Source organism: Linepithema humile, chromosome 6, assembly GCF_040581485.1.
Source record: "Linepithema humile isolate Giens D197 chromosome 6, Lhum_UNIL_v1.0, whole genome shotgun sequence".
Lineage (NCBI taxonomy): Eukaryota > Metazoa > Arthropoda > Insecta > Hymenoptera > Formicidae > Linepithema > Linepithema humile.
In genome coordinates, this window is record NC_090133.1 from 13,029,910 (window position 1) to 13,056,297 (window position 26,388).

General features: G+C 31.0%; 1 protein-coding gene across 1 annotated transcript in view; it reads left to right on the forward strand.

The window, feature by feature from the left end:
• Positions 1-26,388, forward strand: part of LOC105677859 (homeobox protein Nkx-2.4-like) — an 85,334-nt gene that overhangs the window by 15,487 nt on the left and 43,459 nt on the right. The window contains exon 2 of the mRNA XM_012376738.2: positions 12,436-12,737. Coding sequence (XP_012232161.2) covers positions 12,436-12,737 — 302 coding nt within the window. The remainder of the gene's footprint in view (positions 1-12,435; positions 12,738-26,388) is intronic.

A 26,388-nucleotide genomic window follows, 5' to 3' on the forward strand; every position in this document is an offset into this window, starting at 1 on the left:
GTTTATTGCTACAAAATTCACAATTTCAGAGTTTTTATACCTTGATTCTTCTTTTTATACGTACTGTTTATTCTTTTATGTGAGTGCCGCTAATGTGAGCGAGGCATGAATCGTAAATTAACTTTGAATACTAGATTTTATTATTAAATTTTTTTAAATAATGCTTTAAAGTGTTAGCTAATTTTCAAAGTGTGATATTTTTTGAAATTATATTGTTTCTAATTAACTTTATTCTTGACGTATCCTTTGGGTCAGTACCAGGAATCCGGACCGACATCATACTTCGGTTCGGTTATGATTACGGTATAACAAAATATTTGATAACTGTTTCGGTTTTGGTTTCGGTTTTTTAGCTAATAAAAAAAATTAAAACCGTTTAATTTGCGGTTTTTCGGTTTACGGTTCTTTTGAAATTTTTTTTAACACAATTTAATTAAAAATTGAGATTCGGAGAAGAATATTTAAGTAAAACATTTTATACACTATTTACAAATTAAAAGCAAAAAATTTGAAGAGAAATATCTGCAATGGACACAAAAAATTTTGCCTTTATGTAAAGGCATATTTTTCTTCGGAAATTCAGAAAAGAAAAATTGAAAATCACGGTGTTTCTTGATTCCATGCGACAAATACATAAAAAGTAAAAATACGAAAGATTGAGAGTAAGAAACAATACGCAAGAAGCACATTGTAGATCAGGCCTAAAAGTAACTGTAGAAAGAGTGATGATAATTAGAGTTATACAGGAAAATACTGGGTTGTTCAAATATTAACAAGACTGATTTTTTTAAAATAGTATAAAAAGCATATTTATTCAGAAATAATATCTATTATTTACATATTTTCCCTGGATTTTGAGATATTTTTTCTAAATTTTTGGAAGTTTCTTTATACTCTTTTCGAAAAAGGTTTTTGGCTGAGTATGTACCCAGTTTTGCACGCGGCCAACAAAAATGAGATTCAAATACAAAATCAGCTGAAATTTATAAAAGACTTGGAAAAATAGTTTACAAATGATTGTCTTTCAAGATCTCAAGTGTTTAAGTAGTGTGATATGTTCAAACAAGGACGTGTCGAAAATGAACCTCATTTTCGTCGGCCGTAAAATTGATTACTCTGGTAGGTACGATAACACGTTCAATGTTGCGTGGATAACCAGTGATAACGCAATCTAAATTTTATGAATAAATAATAAATTAATACAATCTCTGAAGAAGTTTATGACATTTTGCTGAAAGTTCCTTTTTTACATCTGTAAGTATTAAAATTGTCTATTTATTGCCTATTTAAAAAAATGCAAACTGGAAGGGAGTTCAAAATAAAACTTCCACGTAAATTACATCTATTAAAATTCTTTATAATTTATAAATATGTTGAGAGTTTTAAATAAAAAATGGGAAAAAAAATGTTGAACTTTGATTATCTGCACAATAAAAAGAAAAAGATAGAACAGGCTGGTTTGGAGTTAGCACAATATTCTTTAAATGAAACAGTTTAAAAGGATTGGCGTGAAAGCGTCTCCGGAAAAAGAAACTTTGACACTCGGAGGATCCATTTGGATGTTCCGACCGTCGCATAAGTTTCGCATTTCAGTGTCTACAAAAGGCTCCGTTGTGCATACCACCATTCGACCAACAATGTGCGCATCTTTCGAACGACTTATGTAAACAGACATTCGTCTCCTCTCTGTGGATTTTCGTTCTTCGCACGCGCCAATCGTTCGTCGTTCGCTTTATCGATCCAGAATTTGAGAAAGCGCGAATAGTGGACGGCGTTGAAGATTTTAGTTAAACAAATAAACGGAACTGGCCCTCGAGTTAAAGGCCTAAGAAGCGGATAGCGTTCACATTGATCGAATTCGATTTCACAGGACTTATCGCCGCCCCTTGTAAAATAAACAAAGAGTAGAGAAAAAACCTTGCGTTTGCTGCGTAACTGCGAATAAATGGTTCTCGATGCGTTTCGCAATCACTCATTTTCATTCTTTTTTTTCTGTGTGATTACGCGTACGGTACTATAAAATAAAAAATTCTACAGTTTGAAACTAAAAATATAATACGGAAATTCGTTCAATTTATTTGTCGATGTGTTTTTCAAACGCTTTATCCGAGAGTTTATTAATTTATTGTCAGTATTTCGAAAGTGTAAATTCGATATTTTTTGGCTTAAAAAGTGTTAGTGCTTAAGAATGTATAAAATTATTCATATAAACTTATCCATCATTAATCCACTCTTTTCGATCTAGCATTTTTATATTGTCACTATTTGACATTTTTTAATGATATATTGCAACGGTCAGTCGTGCGACGCGTGCTTACGGATTGCATTTTATTAACGTCCTATTAAAAACTTTGCTCTCATCGCCACGTGTACATTATTTTATATACATTGTTAAACTTTTTTCATAATTTTTTATCAAGTCTATATTATACGCACATATGTTTTATGGAGTCACAATGTGACTATTTCTTTATTATTAACCTTTTAGAAGCGCAACTATTTTCTGACAAATTCTCTTGCACAACATGCAGTTGTATATGTCCGCCATATATTACTGCCGATAAAATACACATTTAAAATTATCTTTTTGATCTTATAAACAGTAAAATAAACATTAAAATGTCTTACAACAATTAAAGTTTTCACCCAATATCGTGATTTGCAAAACGCTATACAGATAATGACGCATTTACAAGAGAGTACCTATATTGACAAACAGAGCCTCCTGTTATTTTTTAGCAAATATAATAGTTTTAAACAGACTTAGGATAAAGTGTCGTCTCACCCTTCAGAGAATTAAGTCTCTTTAACATGATTAACAATTTGCAACTAAAGAAAATTTGGTTCAATCATCTTGAAAATCATATAACATTTTAAAAGTCATATATGTATATATGAAGTTGAACTAGAAGTTTGTTTGGATTATATAATAGGTAAAAAATCAAACTTGAATGTTAAATGATTATGTAACTCTAATTAATTATGTATCCATTTTGTTCTATAAGTTTAAACAATTTTTCGGGCAGTTTCATTGTTCCGCTGTAAAAGTTGATCGGTTTTTTGTTGAAGAATATATCTCGAGGTGATTTTTAATAGTGTTTATAAAAATGGAAACTTTTATATTTGTTAAATTGTTTTGAAGCGACTGGAATGAATTGTAATACGAAGACGCATTGTTAGACGAATATGATGAGTGCTATAAGATATCTTAATTCAATGTCTCGCATTGTCAAGATGGAATACAATACTTTTGCAATTTACCTTTTTTGAAAGTTTTTTGTTTTTAGCGGATTTAATTGCAATAATATTTATTCAAATTAATCGTTTGATCGCTTGGTAAAAGTTTATAATAAATAATTTCCTTCCCATCAAGCACAGAGTATGACTTTTTTGGACGCAGACGGGCTTTTAATTGAAATAATGAAGACTTACTTCGTTTATTCCAAGATCTTTTTTGTTGGATATTGTTGTAAATAATCCATTTTTTATTATCCGTCACTAACCGCTGCCATAACAGATTGCTTTTTCTATTGCATTTCAGAAGAGAAATGCAAGTAGAAATATGATTCATTAAATTATTTTTATTTAATTGATGTTGTATTCACATACGCAAACACACACACATTGTATTCACGTAATTTAACTTTTCCGAATGTCTTACAGCTACTGATATTGTCGAAATATATTGAGTGTGCCAGCAATGTCTCTTGTATTGTGTGCTGTATTGGTTAGTTCAATTAATGTGGCAATTCGATCTTTATTAATCGGAAGGTCTTTTTGACTATGAAGCGTCTTCCAAAGAGAATTTTTCGGCTCGAAATTTCGAGAATCATGTTTAATACATTTTGCTCATCAATATCGTCTTCATGCATCGTTTCTGCAGTAATCTTTCCTTGCATTGCCTATTTATTCCTCAGGAAATAAAAATGATACATGATGGCAAAAGTACAACTATGTATAATCATCTTCCATTTTTTAATCTACACTGCACAAATAAGTATAATTGAAGCAATCTGCATAATTTTTTTAAAAAAGTCTATAAAAGAGTCACCTGTAACAAGATCATGCAATATTTTTTTATTAGAAATCAAATTAATTGGACAAATTGTTTTTAAAAACTCCCATTGTCAAAATCCGAATGAATTTTTGACTCAACTCGATATATTAATATATTTATCTACATATAAAAAAAGAAAATATATAATACTGTATAAAAATTTTAATTGAAATATTATATTATAATAAATAAAATTTTAAAGTTTTATGAATTTATGTCTATTTATTGATTTTATTTCATTTATCTTCTACGTATAATATATTTAATTATTATTTGCACTGATAAAATATGTTTTAATTTTACAGAAATATTACTTGTAGTTTATGTTTCTGTGCTATACAGCATATGAGAGATTTTATTGCAAATTTTACAATCTTATGAATTAATAGATCATAAAATCAATAAAAATAGTGCGGAACGCTTCAGCATAATAAAATTTATAATAACTGCGTATTATTTTGACAATATTCTTTTCGAATTTTCTTTATTGTGTGTGTATTTCAAAATGTTAATATTATTAAAAGAATAGTATTGGGTTGTGAAAAATCGTGATTTGCAATATTATGAAAATAAAAGAATTATAATAATAATTATAATGCTTTAAAGAGCTGAAACAGATAATAACGTTTGAAAAATCTGTAGAAAAAAACTGACACATTTCTTGTAAAATTTATTGACACAAAATGAATCAATTGTCGACACAAGATGAATCAATTAATACAATTTTTTATTTTTTTTTAATTACAATTATTACTTAGTAAATTTATTTTACCGATGTTAGCAAGACTTTTTTTTTATATTAATGAATTCCTGATTTTTATTTAATTTTCAATTATTTGTGCCAATAATCAGAGTTTATAGATTAAAAAACTTAATAAAATAAATAAAATAAAAAAATAAATAACTAACATAAAAAGTAAAAAATAATAAATAATTATTAATAAATAATTATATATATTATATAAGAAATAAATAATTAATAATAAAACGTGTGTTCTTGAAAGATAATTAGTGACATAAAGGACAAATGAGAGTCAAACGCACGGTTGTTGGTGTGCAAGAACTATTTTATTTATTCAGATGAGATCGATTGTTTTGGCCACAATTCAGGCTCTTGTGAATGTAAAGCGTAAATAAAAGAACAAATAAAATACAAGGTTTGAATTGAGTACATAATCTTAAATAAGAACACGTCTGCAGAGTTGCAATCTTATAAAATGGAAAAAGGCAAAATGTCTGTGACAGCAACACAATTGTTAACATATAGTATAGTCCAGAAGTAAAGAAGACAGAAAATAAATATTATAAAAGTACTACTATAATATAAATAAGTGAGGTTATAAATACATAATACAAATAAGTGCAGCCCAAGGGAAAAAATAAACTGAGAAAAATATAAATAAGTAATATTATAAAATAAATAAAAAATAGAGTTTTACTATTTTATAAGAAAATTAAAGCTCTAAAGAAATTGCAAAGTTATAAAAAAGTAAAGTATATAGTCGAGATGGAATGTGCTGAATAATTATTTATTTCAATGGATCTTGTAGTAAATGTGTTTACAAAATTTATCAAATACTAGAACAATACAAGCACACGCTGCGCGCGCGCACTTATTATAATACTTTAATAATTATGAAATCTAAATATTTTAATAAAATTTTTTTTATTTTAAGTAACTGTCGCTCTCAAACCTTCGCTCTCAAACTATCAAACTGTCAGAATAATCGAGATAACCAATCAGCGTCGCGGAAAAGCGTCAACAATACTTTCGATACATTCGAGTATCGATCTTTCATGCCTTTTTTAAGAGTGGATATTACCAATTTTTTTTAATTGTGTAGTAAATTGTAAAAGAAATTTGAAATTACGTAGGAAGTGCATGACAATTATAAAATTGATACACATAATTAAACACATATATAAATATTATATATATATACAAACAGAAAAAATACTTTTAGCCCTCTGGATTGGGCAACTTTCACATTGTGGGCGGTACAGTAAAGGCGTCTGTGATTTGAAGCGAGAGATCTCTACGCTTTTGTCACCTAATTGGAAGTTGAAGAGTCGAGACGCGGAGATTTTCCCCCGGTCGGTTGCTACGCCACATAATTACGTTTTGAAACGATGCGAATGGGGAGGTTCGACGGTGAGGTGAAACGCGACGCTGGTGGTCAGGTAGACGTTGGAGAAACGTCAATTTATTTAACAAGTTCTTGCACGTGCGTTGTTCGCCCATCATCGGGATCTGCCTTCGTGTATTGGTAAAAGTAACACCGCAGCATCCCAGCCCGTCAGCAGGATCCGTATTCATTGTTCTCGGCGACTGCTGACGAGTGGCTTAAAAGGATAGCATCGTACAAGAAACATAATAATTTAAGCCATCAGTATGATTTACAAGATATTTCTTGCGGCACCAATTAAACCCTCGACTTTGAAGAAAAAAATCTTATTGCCAAAAATATCTTTTATAAAAAAAAACAATTATATTTACATAAAAACGGTATATTGTTATATGTATACTTAATGTGATTGAGCAATTAAAAATTTAAATAATAGATTTGATATAAAAATTTGTCAGAAATTTTAGGGACTTTTATTTAAAAATGAACATGCAAATTTTGCATTTTGAAATATAAAATAGAAATCTAAATAAAATTAATTTAAATAAATATTTCAAAATACAATAAATGTTATGTTGTGCTTTATAAAAAAAGACATTCTCTTAATATAAAAGTTCAGTGATATTAGATTCAAATTAAAACATCATAGAAAATCTTGAGAAATCAAACGAGATCAATTTAATGAGAATAGTATTTTTTTAATGTGCGATATATTGAAGTTTGTGGAAATTCGCCTAAAAATTCAAATATAGTGACTCTTAATTCTATAGATACTGTTTTGTGATAAATCTATAAATAAAAAAATATATTTTTTGAAATAATATATGCGCGCGCGCACGCGTGTGTGTGTAATTAATACTTAAGCGTTAGTACGGACACGTAGTTATCGTATCTCTGAAATCGTAGAAGATTTGCAATTTCTGAACTGAAAGTAAGTTCAATATCTTAAAAAAAAGGAAACAAGTGTATTAAAAGGATTCATATTATACATTTTCTTTGTTTCATAATTCATAATCCATTGTTATATAATTATGAACAGATTAGACTACGACAAACTAGTGATAAGCTAGTTTTAATTAATTTATTGATACAAAATGTGTTACTTATTATTTATACAAAATATATACAAAATGTGGTAATATAATTGAAAAGGAGATGAGATAAAATCATATGTCAAGTACTTGGATCGGTTATCGGATAGACTATTAAATAGAGAAAAATTCCGATATAAGGTCTCGATAAAAGATTTATTACCTCCCGCGAATCAAAATATAACGTTGTTTCCGGTTTTATGTTTTACGCGATGGCAGAGAGAGGGAGAACTCTGATTCTCAAGCCCGAGCTCATGATTTCAGTTCCGAACAATCGTGCCAAGCAGAGCTGAGGTAAACAAATTTGATGGTGTTTGTTCCTGCGCTCAAGTGGTATTTCTTTCTCGCCCTCGACTCCACTGACGGCTCGAAAATACGGTTCTCACAGGCATAATAATTCGGAACTTCATCTTAGACCTCCCGTGCTTCGGTGACGTAGCACTTTGCAGCGCCTAAATCGTTTTCTTTGTCCGCATCCAGACGCGTTCATTTTTGACAGCTCTTCGCCAACTGACAAGGGATAGATCGTTCGCTTATTCGGCTAGCTTTCGGTAGCTCAAATTCAAAAAGAATTGCTCAGCCGTGCACGCGATTAGACTTCTGAAAATATTAATATACACAGTAAGTCTGAAAAATAACGGGATTAATTTTTTTTTACTTTTTATATAAGTGTCATCTACTGACAATTAATGGCGTTTAGCAATTTCACTTTAATAGATATTGATTTTACGAGTATCGAATTTACACGGATTATAGCGGAAGTGTACAGTACTTATTTTACAGTACTTATGATTAACAGTACTTATAATTATAGTGCACCTCGTGAAAATACAATGGATCAAGGAGCCATCAAGTTTTGTTTTAAACTCGATAAAACTGCAATGCTATGAAATATTGAAACCACTTTACGGAGATAATTGTCTATTCTAAGATGGTTTGTAAGATTTTGTGACAATAAGAAAGATTTGAAAAACGACAAATAGGACGGAAACGGCTTTAACGGAAGATCTCATGGTAAAGGTCTGTTAAACAATGACAGTTGACTCGAATGTGGCTTGTGCGAATGTTAATAAAGGACTCTTTTGTGTCAAAATTTACATTGCACAACATTTTACGCAATGATTTAACCTTTTCGCTACGGCAGCGTCGACCGAATAGCAATTACAATGTAAAGAAAAGGCGTTGAAATTGACATCTTTTAAAATGATATATTCCTATTTTTTAGAAATTAAATATTAGATTTTATCAAAATTAATATAATCGTGATTTGTTTAGTTAGTTAAAAACCCATAGTTCATATATTCTCTGTTTATTTATGTGCTAAATCAGCTTATTGAGTTCGTAAAGTTCGAAAATTTTGTTTTTATGACTTTCTTTTTGTTATGTAGTTTACATAATAGTAATCTCTATTAATAATATCAAGTTATTCTACATGCTTGTAGCTTTCTAAAAATTTTTCTTTCCTTTTATCTTTATTATTCTTTTATAGTACGACTTAAGAAATTTAGAGTTTATTGCAAATTGACATACTCTGTGGTGGATGATGTATTGATATGTAAATTAACGTAAATTTATATAAATTCTACTTTAGAAACAAACAATTGGATTGTATTTATTTGATTTTTATAGATGCCTCGCACACAAAAAGAAAATGTAGCACCACTATATTATTAATAAAGTAACAATATTATTATTGAAAAAAAATTTTGAATAGATTTATGTTATTAAATAATTTATTACATTATTCAACAATTTATTGCAGTGTAATTCTATGTTTCCAAATATTCTATAATTTTTAACAAATATGTCGGTTTTGGGACCCAATTTTTTAGAGTTTAATTTTCGTGTGTTTAGAAAAACGTTAATTTCTTAAAAATTAAGAACAATATTATAGAAAATATAATACTATTCGGTAGGCGGCAGTCTCTAATATATATACTAATAGTTGAAGGCTCTTCTATTATTTTATAATAAGATAAATATGATAATATAAAGCAAATAGAGCCGTAGCTGGATCTCAGTGTTCAATGATTTATTTTAACATTAAACGCTTATATATGATCTTAGCACTTTTAGATATGATCAAATGTTTCGGCCATCGGTTTCGGCCATCTTCAGTGTAAGGAAAAGGTAACGAATACAATTAAAACGTAATACAATTACAACGCAACTCGTAGAATGACGGTGGTATGTGAATCCATTAATTGGCCGTATTTGGATTGGCAATCGTTCTGTGAATATAGTTAAAGCGGATTTAACAATGTCAAGTAGACAGTCAATATATAAAATTATCAGTAAAATTAGCCGTAAAAATGTCAATTAGTATAAACTATTACCTAGAGTCATTCAACAATAGAATGTGTGAATTCTGAACCTATTTGTCCGTACGTAATTGAACGTCAACCTTGTGTCAAATTTAAAAAAATAAAATATAATTGTATGACTTGTATTCTACAGTTCGTCTAATATACAGAGTGTCCGGTAATTGCTGAATCACCTCTCGGGTTAAACCGAGTAGAAAAGTTCTCTACCGTTTTGCGATTTTCGCAATAATTAATGAGAAATTAATTAAAAAAGATCGGCCAATTTGCGTGAGAGAAACGCGCGGCGAGAAGAGACAGCCTGCCGTTACATGGTCGCTAGGACGCAAGGATCTAGCGTTACGCACCGCTCCTAATTTGCCGTTGTCATTTGTAGAGCGCTCCTACCAACGCTCCGTCGCGCGCCTAGTAACCAAATAACAGTAGGTTGTATCGCCACGGGTCTCTTCTCGCCGCGCTCTAAAACTCACGCGAATTGGCCGATATTTTTTAATCAATTCCTCATTAATTATTGCGAAACTCGCAAAATGGTAGAGGACTTTTCTACTCGGTTTAACTCGCTCTACCTACACCCGAGAGGTGATTCAGCAATTATCGGACACTCTGTATATATTATATACAGGATTTCTGGGAAAGATTACACGAAACCTCTAGTAAGCGAGTAGAGAGCAATAAACTGAAGAAGAAAGTCCTTTATCATTTTGCAATTTTTGCAATAATTATGGAGAAATTAATTAAAAAATTTGGCGAATAAACGCACGTTTCGCGTAGATAGTTTCGTTCAGATTGTGAGATGTATGCTCTAGGCGTGTGCTAGGTGTGCACACATCTTATAAAGCATACATCTTAATATTGCACGCTTATTTGCCAATCCTTTTTAATTATTATCTTAATAATTATTGCAGAAATTACAAAACGGTGAAGGACTTTCTTGCTCAGTTTATTGCGCTTTACAGAGGTTTCGTAATCTTCCTCAGACACTGTATACCTGTGCATATAAATTTTTATATTTTGAATTTTTAGCGAAGAAATAACTTTTTAAAGTAAAATAATATGCCGGTTTTACCTTTCCTCTATGCTTGAAGTAGGCGTTGACATAAGAAAATCGCGTGAAATTAGTTGCATATTTCAAACGATCTTCTTATGTCAACGCCTACTTTCTCTCCTTACCGCGCGCGCGCTGCACAGCTATGGCCAGCACCGCCAGGCGTTAAGAGCAGCATTATCCGACAAATTAAATGATCCTTTTCTTATAAAGATTCCAATTATTAAAATTTAAAAATTAGAAGAACAACTTTATAGGCCGCTTAGCGTTACGCAATAAAATGTACAATTCTTTACTTATTTTATTTTTTTAACTCATTATACTAAGATGACGACTACAATCGGCGTTAAAAACAAAAAAATTAAACAAACTGAAGATCCGTCCTCGATTTTTCGACCAAAAAATGACTAGCAATAATTTGCATCGGCCGTATTCATTTAATTTGACTTTCTACGACTAATATTTATTTGTAAAATTTAAAATTCCGAAAAGGAACTTTCTACGATGACATTTCTGCTGTGATTCTCAAACGCAATCAATTTCGGACTGACTTGTTGTTAAACTTTATAGTTGATTTGTGATATTGTTCATTTTCTAAGAGTGTGACATTTATTGACATCATTTCTATCAACTTTATTCTTTGACTGGATACGTTAATACGTTCTTTGCTACGTAAACATCCATCAGCGATGGCCATTTTATTAATTGTTCTATTAATTGTAATATTTAATTTATAGCAGATTTAGAATTAAGAAATGAATAAGATTTGGAAAATTTGATGAGATTTTACAGAAGAAATCTGTTTTTGTTTATAAATAGAAAATATATTGCCAATTGAGGCGTAGAGTGTAGGAGAAGCGCAAATCCCATATAAATTAAATCTTTAAATCAAAATTCTTTAAAATCCATAAATATTGAAAAATTAAGGTTAAAAATAGAAGCAAAATTTTAATTCAGAAATGTTTTTTGATGCGACGGCCAAGTATTGAGCAATAAGATGCCGTGAGTTGAACTACAAGAGATTAAAATGGCTCAGAAGTTCAGCTTGATAATATAAACGCGTGATCAGATCACGAAATTCAGAAATACAAACTTACAAAGATGCACGAAGATAACTATTTTATTATATACATATATATATATATATATATATATATATACACAAAGTGACCATTGGAAAGATGGCTAAAGTGAATTGCTATAACTTTTCTAAACGAATAGACAGAATAAAATGAATTAAACATCATTTTGTAGAGGAAACCTGTCAATTTTATTACATATTGTATAAAAGAGGTACATGATGATTAAATACATAATGATTAATTAAAATAAACATGATAAAAAAATGCTATAAATCTGTCTGGGCGCTTAGTGATAAATATTTTCAAAGTGTTGTCTATCGGAATTGGCACAGAAACTCGAAAGTTTTTGAAAACTGTTAAATACACTTCTTAACATGACTGGAAAAACATCCTGAATGCATTTTCGAATACTCTGTTTTAGCTTATCAGTGTTTTCCGATAGACAACATTTTGAAAATATGATTTATCACTGAGCGTCCAGATAAATTTATAGCATTTCTTATCATATTTATTTTAATTACTTAATTATTGTATACGTCTATCATATAAAATAAAATTGACGGGTTTTCTCTAGAAAATAACGTTTAATTCATTTCATTCCGTTCATTCGTTGCAAAGTAATAGCAATTTACATTTTCAATGGTCACCTTGTATATAAAGAGATGAAGACACTCGCGAAGTATCATTCCCGGTTTGTTCAATATGTTTTGCAGTCTCGCGGCTAATGGGCGCCGCAGCGGCGGGCGCCGGGACCAATATGGCCGGCTGCTCGGTGGGCCAGTCTATGGGTGACGTAACTAAGTCGTCGGGAATGGGGATGGGCGTCGGCGTCGGAGTCGGCGTCGGCATGGGCGTCGGCACGATGCAATTTCCCCTTGCTCAGAGGCGGAAGAGACGTGTGCTCTTCACCCAAGCCCAGGTCTACGAGCTCGAAAGGCGATTCAAGCAGCAAAAGTACCTCAGCGCACCTGAACGGGAGCATCTGGCGTCTTTAATTCATTTAACGCCTACACAGGTACGTTATTATTTCTAACATTTATTTCAGATTTGTCGAATATAATGTTGTTTTAGAGCGCATCAAAATCAGATGTGCTTGCAATTACAGATTTAAATGTAACTTATTTGGTCAGTTAGTTCTTATGGAGAAAGAAACTAAATGCCAATTTTTTGATTTTTAAATTTTGGATTTCTTGAGGTTTAGATTGCTGAGATTTAGAACTGTTTAAAAGCGAAATAATGCTGAATGCATATAACATGTTATATGCATAATAGAGCCAATTTAGCAATCATATATCAGAAAGTAATCATTGAAATCGGAATTTACTCCTCATCTCTAAATAATTATCTTAATTTTTCAATCTATAGATTATTCCCAATCTAAATATTCAAGAAAAATTTAACATTAAAATAAATAAAAATAATAAATTTATTTAAAATAAAGTGTAAACTAAAAAAATAATAAATTGAAGTAATTTTGATAATAAAAATTAAGAATTAAAATCTAGATAAAAAAATTTAATTATGAAAAAGAAATACAATTATTAAATATTGAAGCAAACCCATATTTAAATGCAAAAATTTGTGCCAGTTTTTATGGCAAAAATTGATATTTGCAACGATGTGTATCAAGATTATTATTGAAGAAAATCTATTTGCAAATTTTAGTTTTAAAAGAACAATAGTTGAGCAAATGGACAATGGATTTAGCATGTTTCGTACTTATTATTTTTCTTTTAACTAGCCTTTTTTCATTAATTTCAAGTAAACGTTTTTTCTATCTAAAATCTTGAGCTTCTTTTTGGATAATAATCGATGAATAGAAAATAGAAGATTCAGTCAAAAAGTTTTTTTATAGGAATTTCCATGTGCTACTTTTATAAATAAAGAACTTTATATTTATGTCATTGTTTATGATTATTTTATCTTCTAAGAAGAGGATGGGGGTAAAAAGTAGGGATTTCTACCTCCGGCTTCTTTAAAATTTATATTTCCTTATGTTTTTACTCCTGCTAAACTTATTTCTGAAGATAAAAATTATCTAAACCCCGGAGAAAATCCTCAAATTTATCAATCTTTGTAAAAATATGCTCTTATGTAGAATACAACGTTTCGCATTGGGATCACTTATGATTGTGTAAGCATCTTTCTTTGTACATTCCAAAGCAAAATACATAATGCATTGATTAGATCAACCTCGGAATTAGTTGCACATCTGATTGTGGTAGACGTAAATTATCGTGATAGACGCTCACTTTTCTCTCGCGCGCGCCGTAGTGGCTGGGTCAGCGTCGCCGAGCGTTAGAGACAACACTATCCGATAAATAAATGGATTCATGTCAGATTTTTATGTCACCCAATGAGGTACCGCTGACATGCTTTTGTTTTTTAACGATTTTCTTAATAGTTATATCGTGAATCTTCTTCGGATTATCAACGTATAGAGTGATTAGAGGTAACAGAATACCTATACGTTGATAATGTAAATAATAGTGTTTTCGATTATACGGATTTTGAACGATCCAAGGTTGATTAATGACGTCATTGCATCGTCTCCACCAATAAGGGCCACTTCGACCAAGTTCTGGTTAATTTAATCGTCGATTACAGAGTTGCCAACATGACAAATAAAACACATTTTGTAATAGAAAAGGGTTAGAGAGACGGATATATCGGCAGCAATACTGTTGGTAACATTAAAAGTTAATCGTCGATTACTTTAACCGGAACTTAGTTGAAATGACCCTAAAAGACATGAATTTATAGTAAAATAGTGATCGATTAACCTTGGGTCTATCAAAATCCGTATAATGGAAAATGCTATAAGATTCACGAGATGACTATTGGGGAAATCATAAAAAAAGAACGCGTCAGCAGTATTTCATGGGTGACATAAAAATTTGAACAGAAATCCTTCAGAAATGAGGTCAGCGGGTGTCGAAACGTAAGGTGATGTAAATTTTGAAAGAACCACTCCGGAGGCAGAAATTGCTACTTTTTACCCATCCTCCTTTTTTAAAATAAGAAAAACTTACTTACATTATTCAGATAATATGTATTTAATTAATAGATCAATTGCTAAAAGTACAAAAAAAAAATTTTGTCGGAAAGTCTTTTAAAAGTTTTTTTGTCAAATGCTGATACGCGTAAATTAACGTTAATATTAAGTAAAGCAAATAAAAGCAAATAATGCTAGATAACAAATGACTTGTTATTTTTCCAAAAGTCTTTCAAGTAACCAATTCACATATATATTTGTATGATTAATAGTAAATACAAATTCATTAATCATAGACATTTTGTATAATTATCTTCTTACTTGGAATTGTATGATAGTTGCCATTTATCGGGCGGTTAGGGACAACTGGTTCTAGTATATACGCCGATTTTAACGAGCGTATTCATTTTCATTTGACGCAGACAAGTCTACCCGGCTTGATGCGACACAGCAGTCTGGCAACAATAAATAATTGTTACGTGGCTCATTGGCCGCATCCTGCGTTCATGCGCACAGATCTCCCCTCGTTCAGTCTACCGTTCCGTTTACATTGTTCGTCTCTCTCTGCGGCTCAATTCACTTATCAGCCCTTTGAAAACAAGCGTACCGAATTGTTCGTTTATCATCGTGCAATGTGGCGCTACGTAACAGTGTTATCGATACAAGTTAACTTACATTAAGACTGGAATTTATAGTCGATTATTATTCGATAAATGATCATAGTTTTTTTTGTGAATTGCAGATTATCCATCAATTTGTTAACTCTTACTTTATTCTCTCTCTCTCTCTCTCTCTCTCTCTCTCTCTCTCTCTCTCTCTCTCTCTCTCTCTCTCTCTCTCTCTCTCTCTCTCTCTCTCTCTCTCTCTCTCTCTCTCTCTCTCTCTCTCTCTCTCTCTCTCTCTCTCTCTCTCTCTCTCTCTCTCTCTCTCTCTCTCTCTCTCTCTCTCTCTCTCTCTCTCTCTCTCTCTCTCTCTCTCTCTCTCTCTCTCTCTCTCTCTCTCTCTCTCTCTCTCTCTCTCTCTCTCTCTCTCTCTCTCTCTCTCTCTCTCTCTCTCTCTCTCTCTCTCTCTCTCTCTCTCTCTCTCTCTCTCTCTCTCTCTCTCTCTCTCTCTCTCTCTCTCTCTCTCTCTCTCTCTCTCTCTCTCTCTCTCTCTCTCTCTCTCTCTCTCTCTCTCTCTCTCTCTCTCTCTCTCTCTCTCTCTCTCTCTCTCTCTCCCTCTCTCTCTCTCTCTCTCTCTCTCTCTCTCTCTCTCTCTCTCTCTCTCTCTCTCTCTCTCTCTCTCTCTCTCTCTCTCTCTCTCTCTCTCTCCCTCCCTCCCTCTCTCTCTCCCTCTCTCTCTCTCTCTCCCTCCCTCTCTCTCTCTCTCTCTCTCTCCCCCCTCTCTCACTCCCTCTCTCTCACTCCCCCCCTCACTTTCTCACTCTATCAAATTTATAGTTAAATAATTTTTAATTCGTGAAATATTTATTTATGAATCACTTATCGTTTTGTTAATTCCAGATTTGTGAAAAATTAATTTACTAGTTACTTATTTAAAAGACAAATTTTATGTATGTGGACAAATTTATTATAAAATTTATTATAATATAATTAGATAATAAAGAGACGGACAATGTGTTACTACAAAAACTAAAAATGAAGCGTGAGTTGAAAGTGTTTTTGATACATCACTTTAGTCTACATTTGATCTAAATCGAATGATATGTGTCTATTGTAATTCTCTTTTAGCAGATTGTCAAACATATAGGATAATTCTTCAATGCAATATTTGAGGAGGTACATGTGCTGAGAGCTCAAAACAATAAAATATATTTTATATGAATATAAATTGTCTAGATTTTATTTTTAGAGAGTTATAACAAATTAAAGAAATATTCTCAATAATATATATTTTAATTATTTACATTAATGTAATATTAATATCGATAAATTTCTAGATCTAATTAACCAGATGTTTATAATTTCATATAATAACAGTTAAAATAGTTGCAGTTTTAAAAGATTATACAGGATGGGAGAAAATCAGCCAAGCAAGGTATGATACCTTGTATAAAAATTAATAAAAATTGCAGAATAAATTTTTTTAGCATTCGTGTATTTAACAAAGATAGTTTGAAAGACAGTTTGTGAAAAAAAAACACTAAATGTAATTATATTTACATAACGTCTTAAGGATTCACTTTTTCAAACGGTTCAATAATTTTTTATCTTAACATATGAATATTTTCAGTCTCTTCTTTTTATACACAATGACTTTAATTTGGCCCCATTAGTAAAAGACAAAAGAGTAAGATTGGATAGTGTACAGTGTACACACCAACTTATCATTCCGCCACGACCAATCCAGCATTGATGTTATTCATTAAGTAGGTTTTTTACTTCTTTACTATAATAAAATAAAACATTATCAACCTGAAAATAGAGGCATGGATATTGGTTTTAGGCACGATAAATCAGTTCATCAAGCAGTACATAGCTATTCAATACAGCTTGCAAACTTGTGTTTCTCGAAAATAAACAAAAAATTTGAAATGAAAAGAAATTTATTCTGGATTTTTGATTTATTTTTATACAAGAAATCGTTCCTAGCCCGATTATATTACAATTTTCAGAGTTTTACTCTGTATAAAAAATATTATAAGAATTGTAATTATCAATGTTGGTAGAAATAAATACTAGTCATCATTTGTCGTCTAAGCAATCGAATGACGACAATCAAAATCCAACAAGCAAATCTGAAAAGAACGGTTCATGTAGCGAACGAGACACGCGCTTTAAAGCAGTAACGGAACACTTCCTTAAACCGGAAGTCGGTCTTCGGTGTCGTGTAAAACTCTCGACGCTTGAAGCGACGGTGATGAGTCGAATCCGAGTCAAGCACGAAAGTCGGTGAAGAAGCCTGATTACAATCAGGGATTTTCATGTACACGTCTGGAACAAATGCAAAGGCGATACATAAGTTTCAATATTGAGTTTCATAGTTGATGGCACTAGAGACCATAAAAAAAATACGAAATTGAAGAAGGGGAGAGAATTTATGCACTACTCCCTGTGTATATATGTACAATATATATTTCTATATTTTTTTGTACATTGCACATTGCAACATACATACATACATTGATACATTGCGCAACATTTTGAATAATATAGATTGTGTATTTTCGTCTAACACACTGAGAAAAATGTTCTGTTTGATTCAACAAACCGTTTGTTCGATTTTGGGCGAAACAGACAGATTCTGGTTGAATCTATCAGAATTCCTATTAATGCAACAATATTCTGATAGATTCTAGACCCAGATTCTAGAATCTACTAGGTTACGAGCTCGTAACTAAACAGATTGTTGAATCTACCAGAATCTTCTTGCATTAATAGGAATTCTGGTAGATTCAACCAGAATCTGTTTGTTTCATCCAAAATCGAACAGACGGTTTATTGAATCAAACAGAACATTTTTCTCAGTGTAGTAAATCGAAATTTCCTAATTTGAAAGTTTGTTGCTCGTGGAAAAACTAACTGTTATATTGATTGCTACATGATGATTTTCCGTAATATTTTGTAAATTCGAATCTGATTTTGAAAACATATCATTCAAAATTTTGAGAAAATTAAAGAAAAATATGTCAAAAATAATGTTTTTGCTTATATTTATAATGTTATTCTAAATAAATAAAAGATAAATCTTTTTTCAAATAATTATTACATTATTTTGAAGTATTAACTTTTTTCTACAAGGTATATAAATTAAAAAAGATAAGAAAAAGGAATTTAATGTAAATCACTTCCATGTGATGTACTATGGATTAAGTCACTCGCATGGCTAAACGATCTGTAAGCTCACGGTTCAATTTGAAAATATTATACATAATATTATACATAAAAGCATGAAATGACAGAACTAAAAATTTGTCTATACATTTGTCTATACTTTCTATATATACAAAAACATTAAAAAGTTGTTTTTTTAAAACTTTAATATAATTAAATTATATGTGTATAATTTTCCGATGTATTCCATGTTTGAATCTTTTTCAAATCTACTTGTACTCTCTCAACACTATTTCACCTATCTTTTTTATATCTACATTTTTTATACTTAAGAAATATTGTTCACGCGTGATTAAATAATTTGAAACGATTCTTTAAAGTAAAATTTGTCAAACAAAGGAACACATTATAAAGCGATTTATATCTAGTATTGCAAGTTTGTTTTTGTCAACATTTTTCTACAGTCGTAGTTTAATACTGTATTGTTCATTTGCTCGCCAAATCGCAACATCGCAAATAAACAACTGCCATTTAAAAATCTTTCGTCATCAGAGTAATATAGAAAAAAATGGTGACGACAGATCGGAGCGCATGACGCGCGTTACATTTATCTCGTCGCGCTTCTCTCGCCCTGCCGATTTCTCGTCTCTGTTCCCTCCGGAACACATTTCTCCCACCCTTTTCTTGTCTTCTTGGCACGGGACACACGCAGATGGATCCCTCCATTTTGCGCTCGCATTGTTACTCCAAGTACCGGTCCCCCTTCACACGCGGCGCGATGTTACAATGCCTCTAGCCACTCCTGGCATTGTTACCGGTATTGTTATTATTATCGCTACTGTTGCCGGTTGCGGCCGAGTGGCGAATGGAAAAGCAGAGAGCCAGCGAGCCAGCTGCTGCGTCGAGTGTCGCATTAGAGGCAAATTACACTCTCTCCCTCCCCTCCTGGTCTGCCTATCGAAGCTTTCATCCTTTCATTCCATCCTTCATTCTCTTTTTCCAAGTTTCGTCAAATTTGTCGAATTGTCGGTAAAAACGTTATTATTATTAAATCTTTATTATTTAAAACAAATGTTACAGATATTTATATAATTTTATTATTATTATACTCCATTAATATTAATAATTACAATATTATATATATAAGTAATATTATTTGTACAAAATCCAAACACGATTAGTTTAAAAGTTATTTAATGTTCGTATTGATTCTTATAAAGAATCGTATACTGCAGATACTTATTTAGTAACAACTTTGACAAAATTGATACAAAAAAAGGAACATTGCCAGATCAATTTTTTTATATAAACTAACAAAACTCTAATAATATTTGTTGAATTTATTTGACATTTATCTAGTGATAATTGTTGACAAAATTTCATTCGGCATCATTAATTGACTTGAAAATTATTAATTTAAAATTGCAGCAAAATATAATCATACTTCGACACTTATTTCAATTGACAATTGATCATCATTTGATTTCTTGCACTAAATTTCAGAGAATATTCACAATCAAAAGTTTTTTCTTTTTATCATTTAATTTAGGAAAAAGATATTAATTCAAAAATATTTTTTCCAATAAAAAGTTACGTCAATTTGTAATATTGTAACATACTGCATTATCTAAAGTTATTTATTTTGTGTTTTAGCATAAGAAACATCTTGTTTTTAGATTTAACTACTTGTCATTAATATTGTAAATATATCTTTAAAATCAACAATTTTATTAAAATTTTATTATAATTTTATAAAAATTTTATTAAAATACTTATAATATTATACTTGTAGATGAATATGAAATGCTTTCAATTGTTAGATTATGCCCAACTTCAATTATGAAAGCATGCTCGTAAGTAATTTTGTGCGCGCGCGTGCGCGATTGAAGACAAAAATGTGTGATATTTAGAACTATAAATGCTTAATAAAAAAATTATACAAAATAATTATACAATAGTCAGGATATTCATTTTTATAGGAATTGCCACTAATGTTAGCAATAATAACCTTACACAGCATTAATTTATCTTTAATTATCATCTTAAATTATCTTACACAGCATAATGTTGTCAACAATAAAAACGACACAAAATTTTTACTATAACTTAATGATTTTAAACATAAATTTAGTAAAACAGTACATTTTATTATACAAAAATCTCGTTGTGAAGTATAACAACCATGCAATAAGATTATTTAAATTAATATCAATATAGCAGTCAAGAGAAATAGCTAAAACAAGATTTTTGCGCCATTTTTATAATATTATTACACTTGCGACGGTCACTCGCAAATGCGCTCGCACAAGAAATAAGTACTCAATTTAAGAACAAAGAACTTTAATGAACTTAACAGCAACACAATCAGAACGAAACAACAACAGAACTGTCGTGTACAATTCAGAAAACCGTCTCACGCCCAAAATGCGTCCTCACGGCACCGAGGACCAAGCGTAACTCGCATGTCGTTCGTCATCTCGCACTTTATTTACAAGTTACTAAGCAACGCTTCTCAACACTAGCTCGTGGCTCACACGACGCAGCTTCCGAACGACGACATCCCGCGACGCGGATATAAACAGTATATTCAAATCGTTATATTAGTACAAACGTACAATGTGACGCTTCAATCTATATCAAATTATCCTCACTGCTTCTGCCGCATTTAAAATCTTTATAATATGTGTATACAATATATGTATACATAAATATCCATATTACTATAATATGTAAGATCTATCTAGAATATGTACACACAATACATCTTATCTTCTAATTATAATCATCTTCGGATCTTTGATATCAAGAATTAACAGTTATCCTTCTGTTGTGACAGTCATTAACGTCAATAATCCGCAAGCTAACATATCCGAGAATATTTCTGCACTCCCAAAAAAAGATCAGTTGTGTACAGTTTTAATTTCTAAAATATTAAAAAGAAAAAGAGCAATAAGAATTAATGCGTCGAAAAAATCAACTTATTAACAAAAAATACAAGGAAAAATAAAAAAAGTTTTTTTTATTTTTCCTTGTATTCTCTTATTAATAGATTAGTTCTTCTGTGCGCTTACATTCGCCTCTTCTTATTGCCTGTTTTCTCTTCTAATATTTTTTACAAAAATATGGTTGGCTCCAAAAAATACTATAAAATATAGTGAGATGATGGTTATTGCACAACCATTTTTGCCTTCAGTGTGCGCGCGCGCGTGCGCGTATGTGTTACATAAACACATACAAGTATGTCATCACTAGGGATGCTGCATCGTGGTATAAAGTTCAATGAGAAAACGACTAGACTGATAGAAGAAGGCGAAAAGATCGCGGCCGCGTATGATTCAACTACGCGAATAATAATCATAATAATGGGTTTGCTTACCACCGAGCTCTCTCGCTCTCGGCTCTCATCCCTCTGCATTGCGGTCGGCAACCCCTGGCGCGCGCGCATCAGAAGAGGGATCGAATCTCGGAGAGCAGAGGACGGGCTGAATACCGTGCAAACATGTCGATACCACTGTTGAGATCTATCGACGAGGAAGACGAAACGAAACGATCGACGGCGCACGGCGCGACTGTGTGTTAATCGTGATGCTTTGATACAGTAACAAAGAAACGACGCCATTAGTCCGCGAATATTCTTTTCGAACGCTTTTTCCTGTTCAGTTCGATCGGTTATATTTTTTTATTCCTCAATTTACCATCTTTATTCTCGAATCTTAAATATATACGAGATGCGATAAACGTCACATATTTTATTATTTCTTATTGCAACAGATTTCTTGATGTGTTGTTTATGTGTTTTTATGTTAAAGTATAAAATCTAGCAATGGATAGATGGAATTCTACATCTACTTTTTGGGAGACCTGAGAATCGGAATTTAAATTAATTTTTTCACTGTCTTCAAAAAGTGGTATAAATTATTTTTGCACTTTTTTATAATAAATCTTTTAATTAAATCTATCTGACTATTTGCAAGAGTGCTTTAATACACACAAAAGTGCAAATGATTAGGATTGCACGCACCATAATACATATAGCACAAGATTAATATTATTGCCGATTTTTAAAATACTTTATCACGTCACAATTTTGAAAAATTCAAGGTCAAAGTTAAAAAAGTCGCTATGCGACGTGTTAGAAAAGTTTCTTTTTTTTCAATAAAGTATATTATTATACTAGGACTTTTAACTCTGAAAAGGAATTTTTTGTGTACATTACGGTTAACAAAATTTTGACGATTAAATATTGTTTGTTACACCTCAGGTAGATTATAAATGGTACTAAAAACTGCGAATAATTCACTGAATATTTTCAATTTTTGTGGAACATAGATAATAATTTTTGAGATCGCTAACTACTAATGTGATGTCGAAATTGACAAATTTAAAATGGCGAATTCAACATGGTGGATGTCAAAATAATAAACGGTTGTAATTTTTGTGAAAATTTGTAATTAAAAATTAGTTGCTGAATATGAATCTGATGTCAAAAATCATTGTGTACGTTATATATTTTTAAGATAACTCATTTAATAATATCTATATGTATATTATAGTATATTCTATTTATTCAATAAATGTTGCATGATTTTTTTATTTCTATTTATTCGATAAATGTCGCAAATTTTTTGAAAAATACTATTTATCAATTTTAAGAAATACTAATTTAGATTTTTTTAATGCAACTAGAATTTATTGTATAAATTAAGACCAATACTTGATTTGGTATTGCAACATTAACTCTTATTATTGTTCAAATGTATTAAATCAATTGTAAAGATAAATGATAAAAATCTGTTATAAAGACATTTAACTTTGAGCTATTTTCAGTATTTTTGCTTCGATAAAATTTTTAAACACTAATAAAAATTTTGACTATCCTAAGCTACATTTACATATATGGCAATTTCTTCATTGTCAAATGCATATGGTTAATTGAACGTTCTGCAACGCGTGCGCGCATCTTTCAAGTGTGCTCTCAGCACCCTCGCATAATAACGCACACATGAATACGTCGCTGGCTTTTGCAGTCCTGCGACATTTTGCCGTAATATCCACACGGGCAGAATGTGGCGGACATAATTACATTTCTTTCTCCACTTCTCCGTCGTTTGCGAGACACCTGCCTGTAGTGATGCATAGTCAACAGTTAGTCTGACGCTGTATCTATTAGTAGATTAGTAGATTAGTACAAAAATCATTGCTTTCAACGATTTTGTCAAAATTTTTATTCTTGCTGTATCTCACAAATATCGGACCACGTACTGATCATATAAATTTTTATTTTTAATTTTACTTTTAAATTTGCAATTAAAGTTTTCTTTTGTAAGATTGATATCATGTCTCTTAATAAAAAATCTATTAGTAACTTTTTCAAGATTAAAAGATTCTGAGATTATTTTTACAATAAATTCAATAAAATAATAATAAAATCGAGATTTTTAGTTTTATGCAAGTAAATTTCTAACTATTAGAGATTTAAGATCAACCAAAGTTTATAGACACTAAAGTTTATAAACATAATTTCATTATAACAGAAGAAAGTTCAAGCATAACACATGTTGATAAAATTTTTAAAAGTATTAAATTTACATGCAACAATATTCAAATTCCAACATTTTTTGTGCTCTAACATTCGCATTTTGATTCTTGTAACCTTTTCTCTGTTAATATTTTTTTCTAATTCAAAAATAAATCTACAATGAGTTAAAGATTAAAATTTTTGCAATATTAATTAACAATAAAAGTATTATGTATTTTATGTATTTTATCAGTTAGTGTAGTAATTTTATTAGTGTTAGTATGTATATTATATATTTTTTATTTGATTTTGCGCAACAAACCTCTGCAAATTATGTTTATAAATTATTTTTGTTAAAAGACAATTTAAATATAATACACTGATAGCATATAACAGTTAATAAAGTTAGGAAAGTATTAGATAATTTGATTATGAGGTTTCAACTTCATGTTCAATATTCTATGTTTAAATACGTTTATATATACATTTTTTTACATTTTTTTACGAATCAATAAATATTCTGAATCATTTGGCCATCATAATGAAAATGATAGATAAAATCCATCCACATTTCATGTACACAAACTGCTGAATATTTCAAGTTTATCAGACGGAGAGATTGCTTTTTATGTCTCACCCTGTAGCGCAAGCGAGTTCTTTATAACGCATTCACGGCATCCGCGTCGAGGGTGCATATATTCGGACTGCAAACATCAGCATCTCTTAACGGTGTTTTATCGCATCACGTCTCCCTGCTTGTCGATCTTAAAAAGACTACGATTAAGATGAAAAACCTGAGATGCCTCAAAAAAGCACGTTTTACGCGTTGATAAAGATGTAGTGTCTTTTTGCGTCACTTTTTTTATTCTTTTTTTTCACCGATTAATACGATTAATATAAATACTTTAAGAATCCACAGACTCTGATCAATTAGGAGTTTTGAGTTTTCTTTAGCAGTAAAAGTAAAAAATATATTTCGAGAAATAAGTTTCAGAAATGCAGTTATATAATCAAATATAATAAAATATATTTTATTCAAGCGGTACTTGAATAGACGTGTTGTTTTAGGACTTGATATAAAACTTATTAAAATTAAAAGATAGAATAGATTAAAATCACCACATAGCATTTTTTTAGACATACAAAATTACTGCACGCATTTTACGGTAACTGGAAAGTCATTTCTATTTGGGGGTTGGAAGACCCTTGGGTTTCAGACATTACGCTGGGTAATCGGTAAGTCATCTCCGGCCAGCGGCATCGAGTTAAAACAACAAAAGGGAGGCAGAATCGTGTTTGTCCTTAAGCTACCACTCAGCAGGGTCAACACGAGACAATTAACAGCCCTAATCATAATTTGACATTAGTTGATCCCGGTATTCGCAAGTTCATCGTTATATGGCAAGCTCTTGCCATACAAATATTCGCGTTTATTGAAGCGTATCTTGAATATATTATTGACGTCGCCGTCATTAAACACATTATTACTAACAGAACACATTAATAACAAAGTAATTATTTGATTTAATTATGCGAGAAAAGCAAATTTATTCCAATATAATTATTTGTAGTGCTCAAATTATTCGAATACAACACATATTTCTATTTATAACGTATAACAAGTTTCTTATTCTTTGTTTAAATAAAGAAAAATATATTTTATTATGTGAAGATTATTTCTTAATCGTTATATCTTATTCGCGAATTTAAACAATTTTGTAATATATTGTTATCGTATCATTGCTTCAACACGGTCGCGGACCGCTAAAGAGAGGATTAGCAATATCAAATAAAGTCAAATTAATAAAATTTAAAAATAAAAAAATTTATCCTTTATTTTATATTTAAAACGTCAAATAAAGAGATTTAGATTTTGCAGAGAACTATATTATATCGTTTATATATAAGGTAGTCAAAATTTGTGCTTGCTTTCGGTTGCTGGCGGGCAACCGGCGATCGTCGACGCCGAAGACACCGAACGCCGGTACACTAGTCGCTCGTTGCCTGACACGGCCCGTGTTCGATTTGATTATATATAAGTTTTAAATTCTTGCTAAAGAAAATATTTACAATTAAGATTTTTCTTAATTAATGAAAGACATAAAGGGGGAAAAAGATGAAAAAAGAAAAATGGAGAGAGCGTGAAGGAGAGAAGGGAGAAAAGGAGTAGGGGGCGGGAGAGGGGGACGGAAAAGGAGAAAGAGAGAGAGGGAGAAAAACTTATTGATGTGAAAATGAAATCTTCCCTAGAATTAACTGCAAATTACAAAATAGCGAACAATTTCTAGAACGAGTTGTGAAATGTAATTTGTCATGTTTTCTTGTAGCTTTGGATAAATTATTTTCGAAGCGGCCAGTAAATTCAAATAAAATTCTGCAC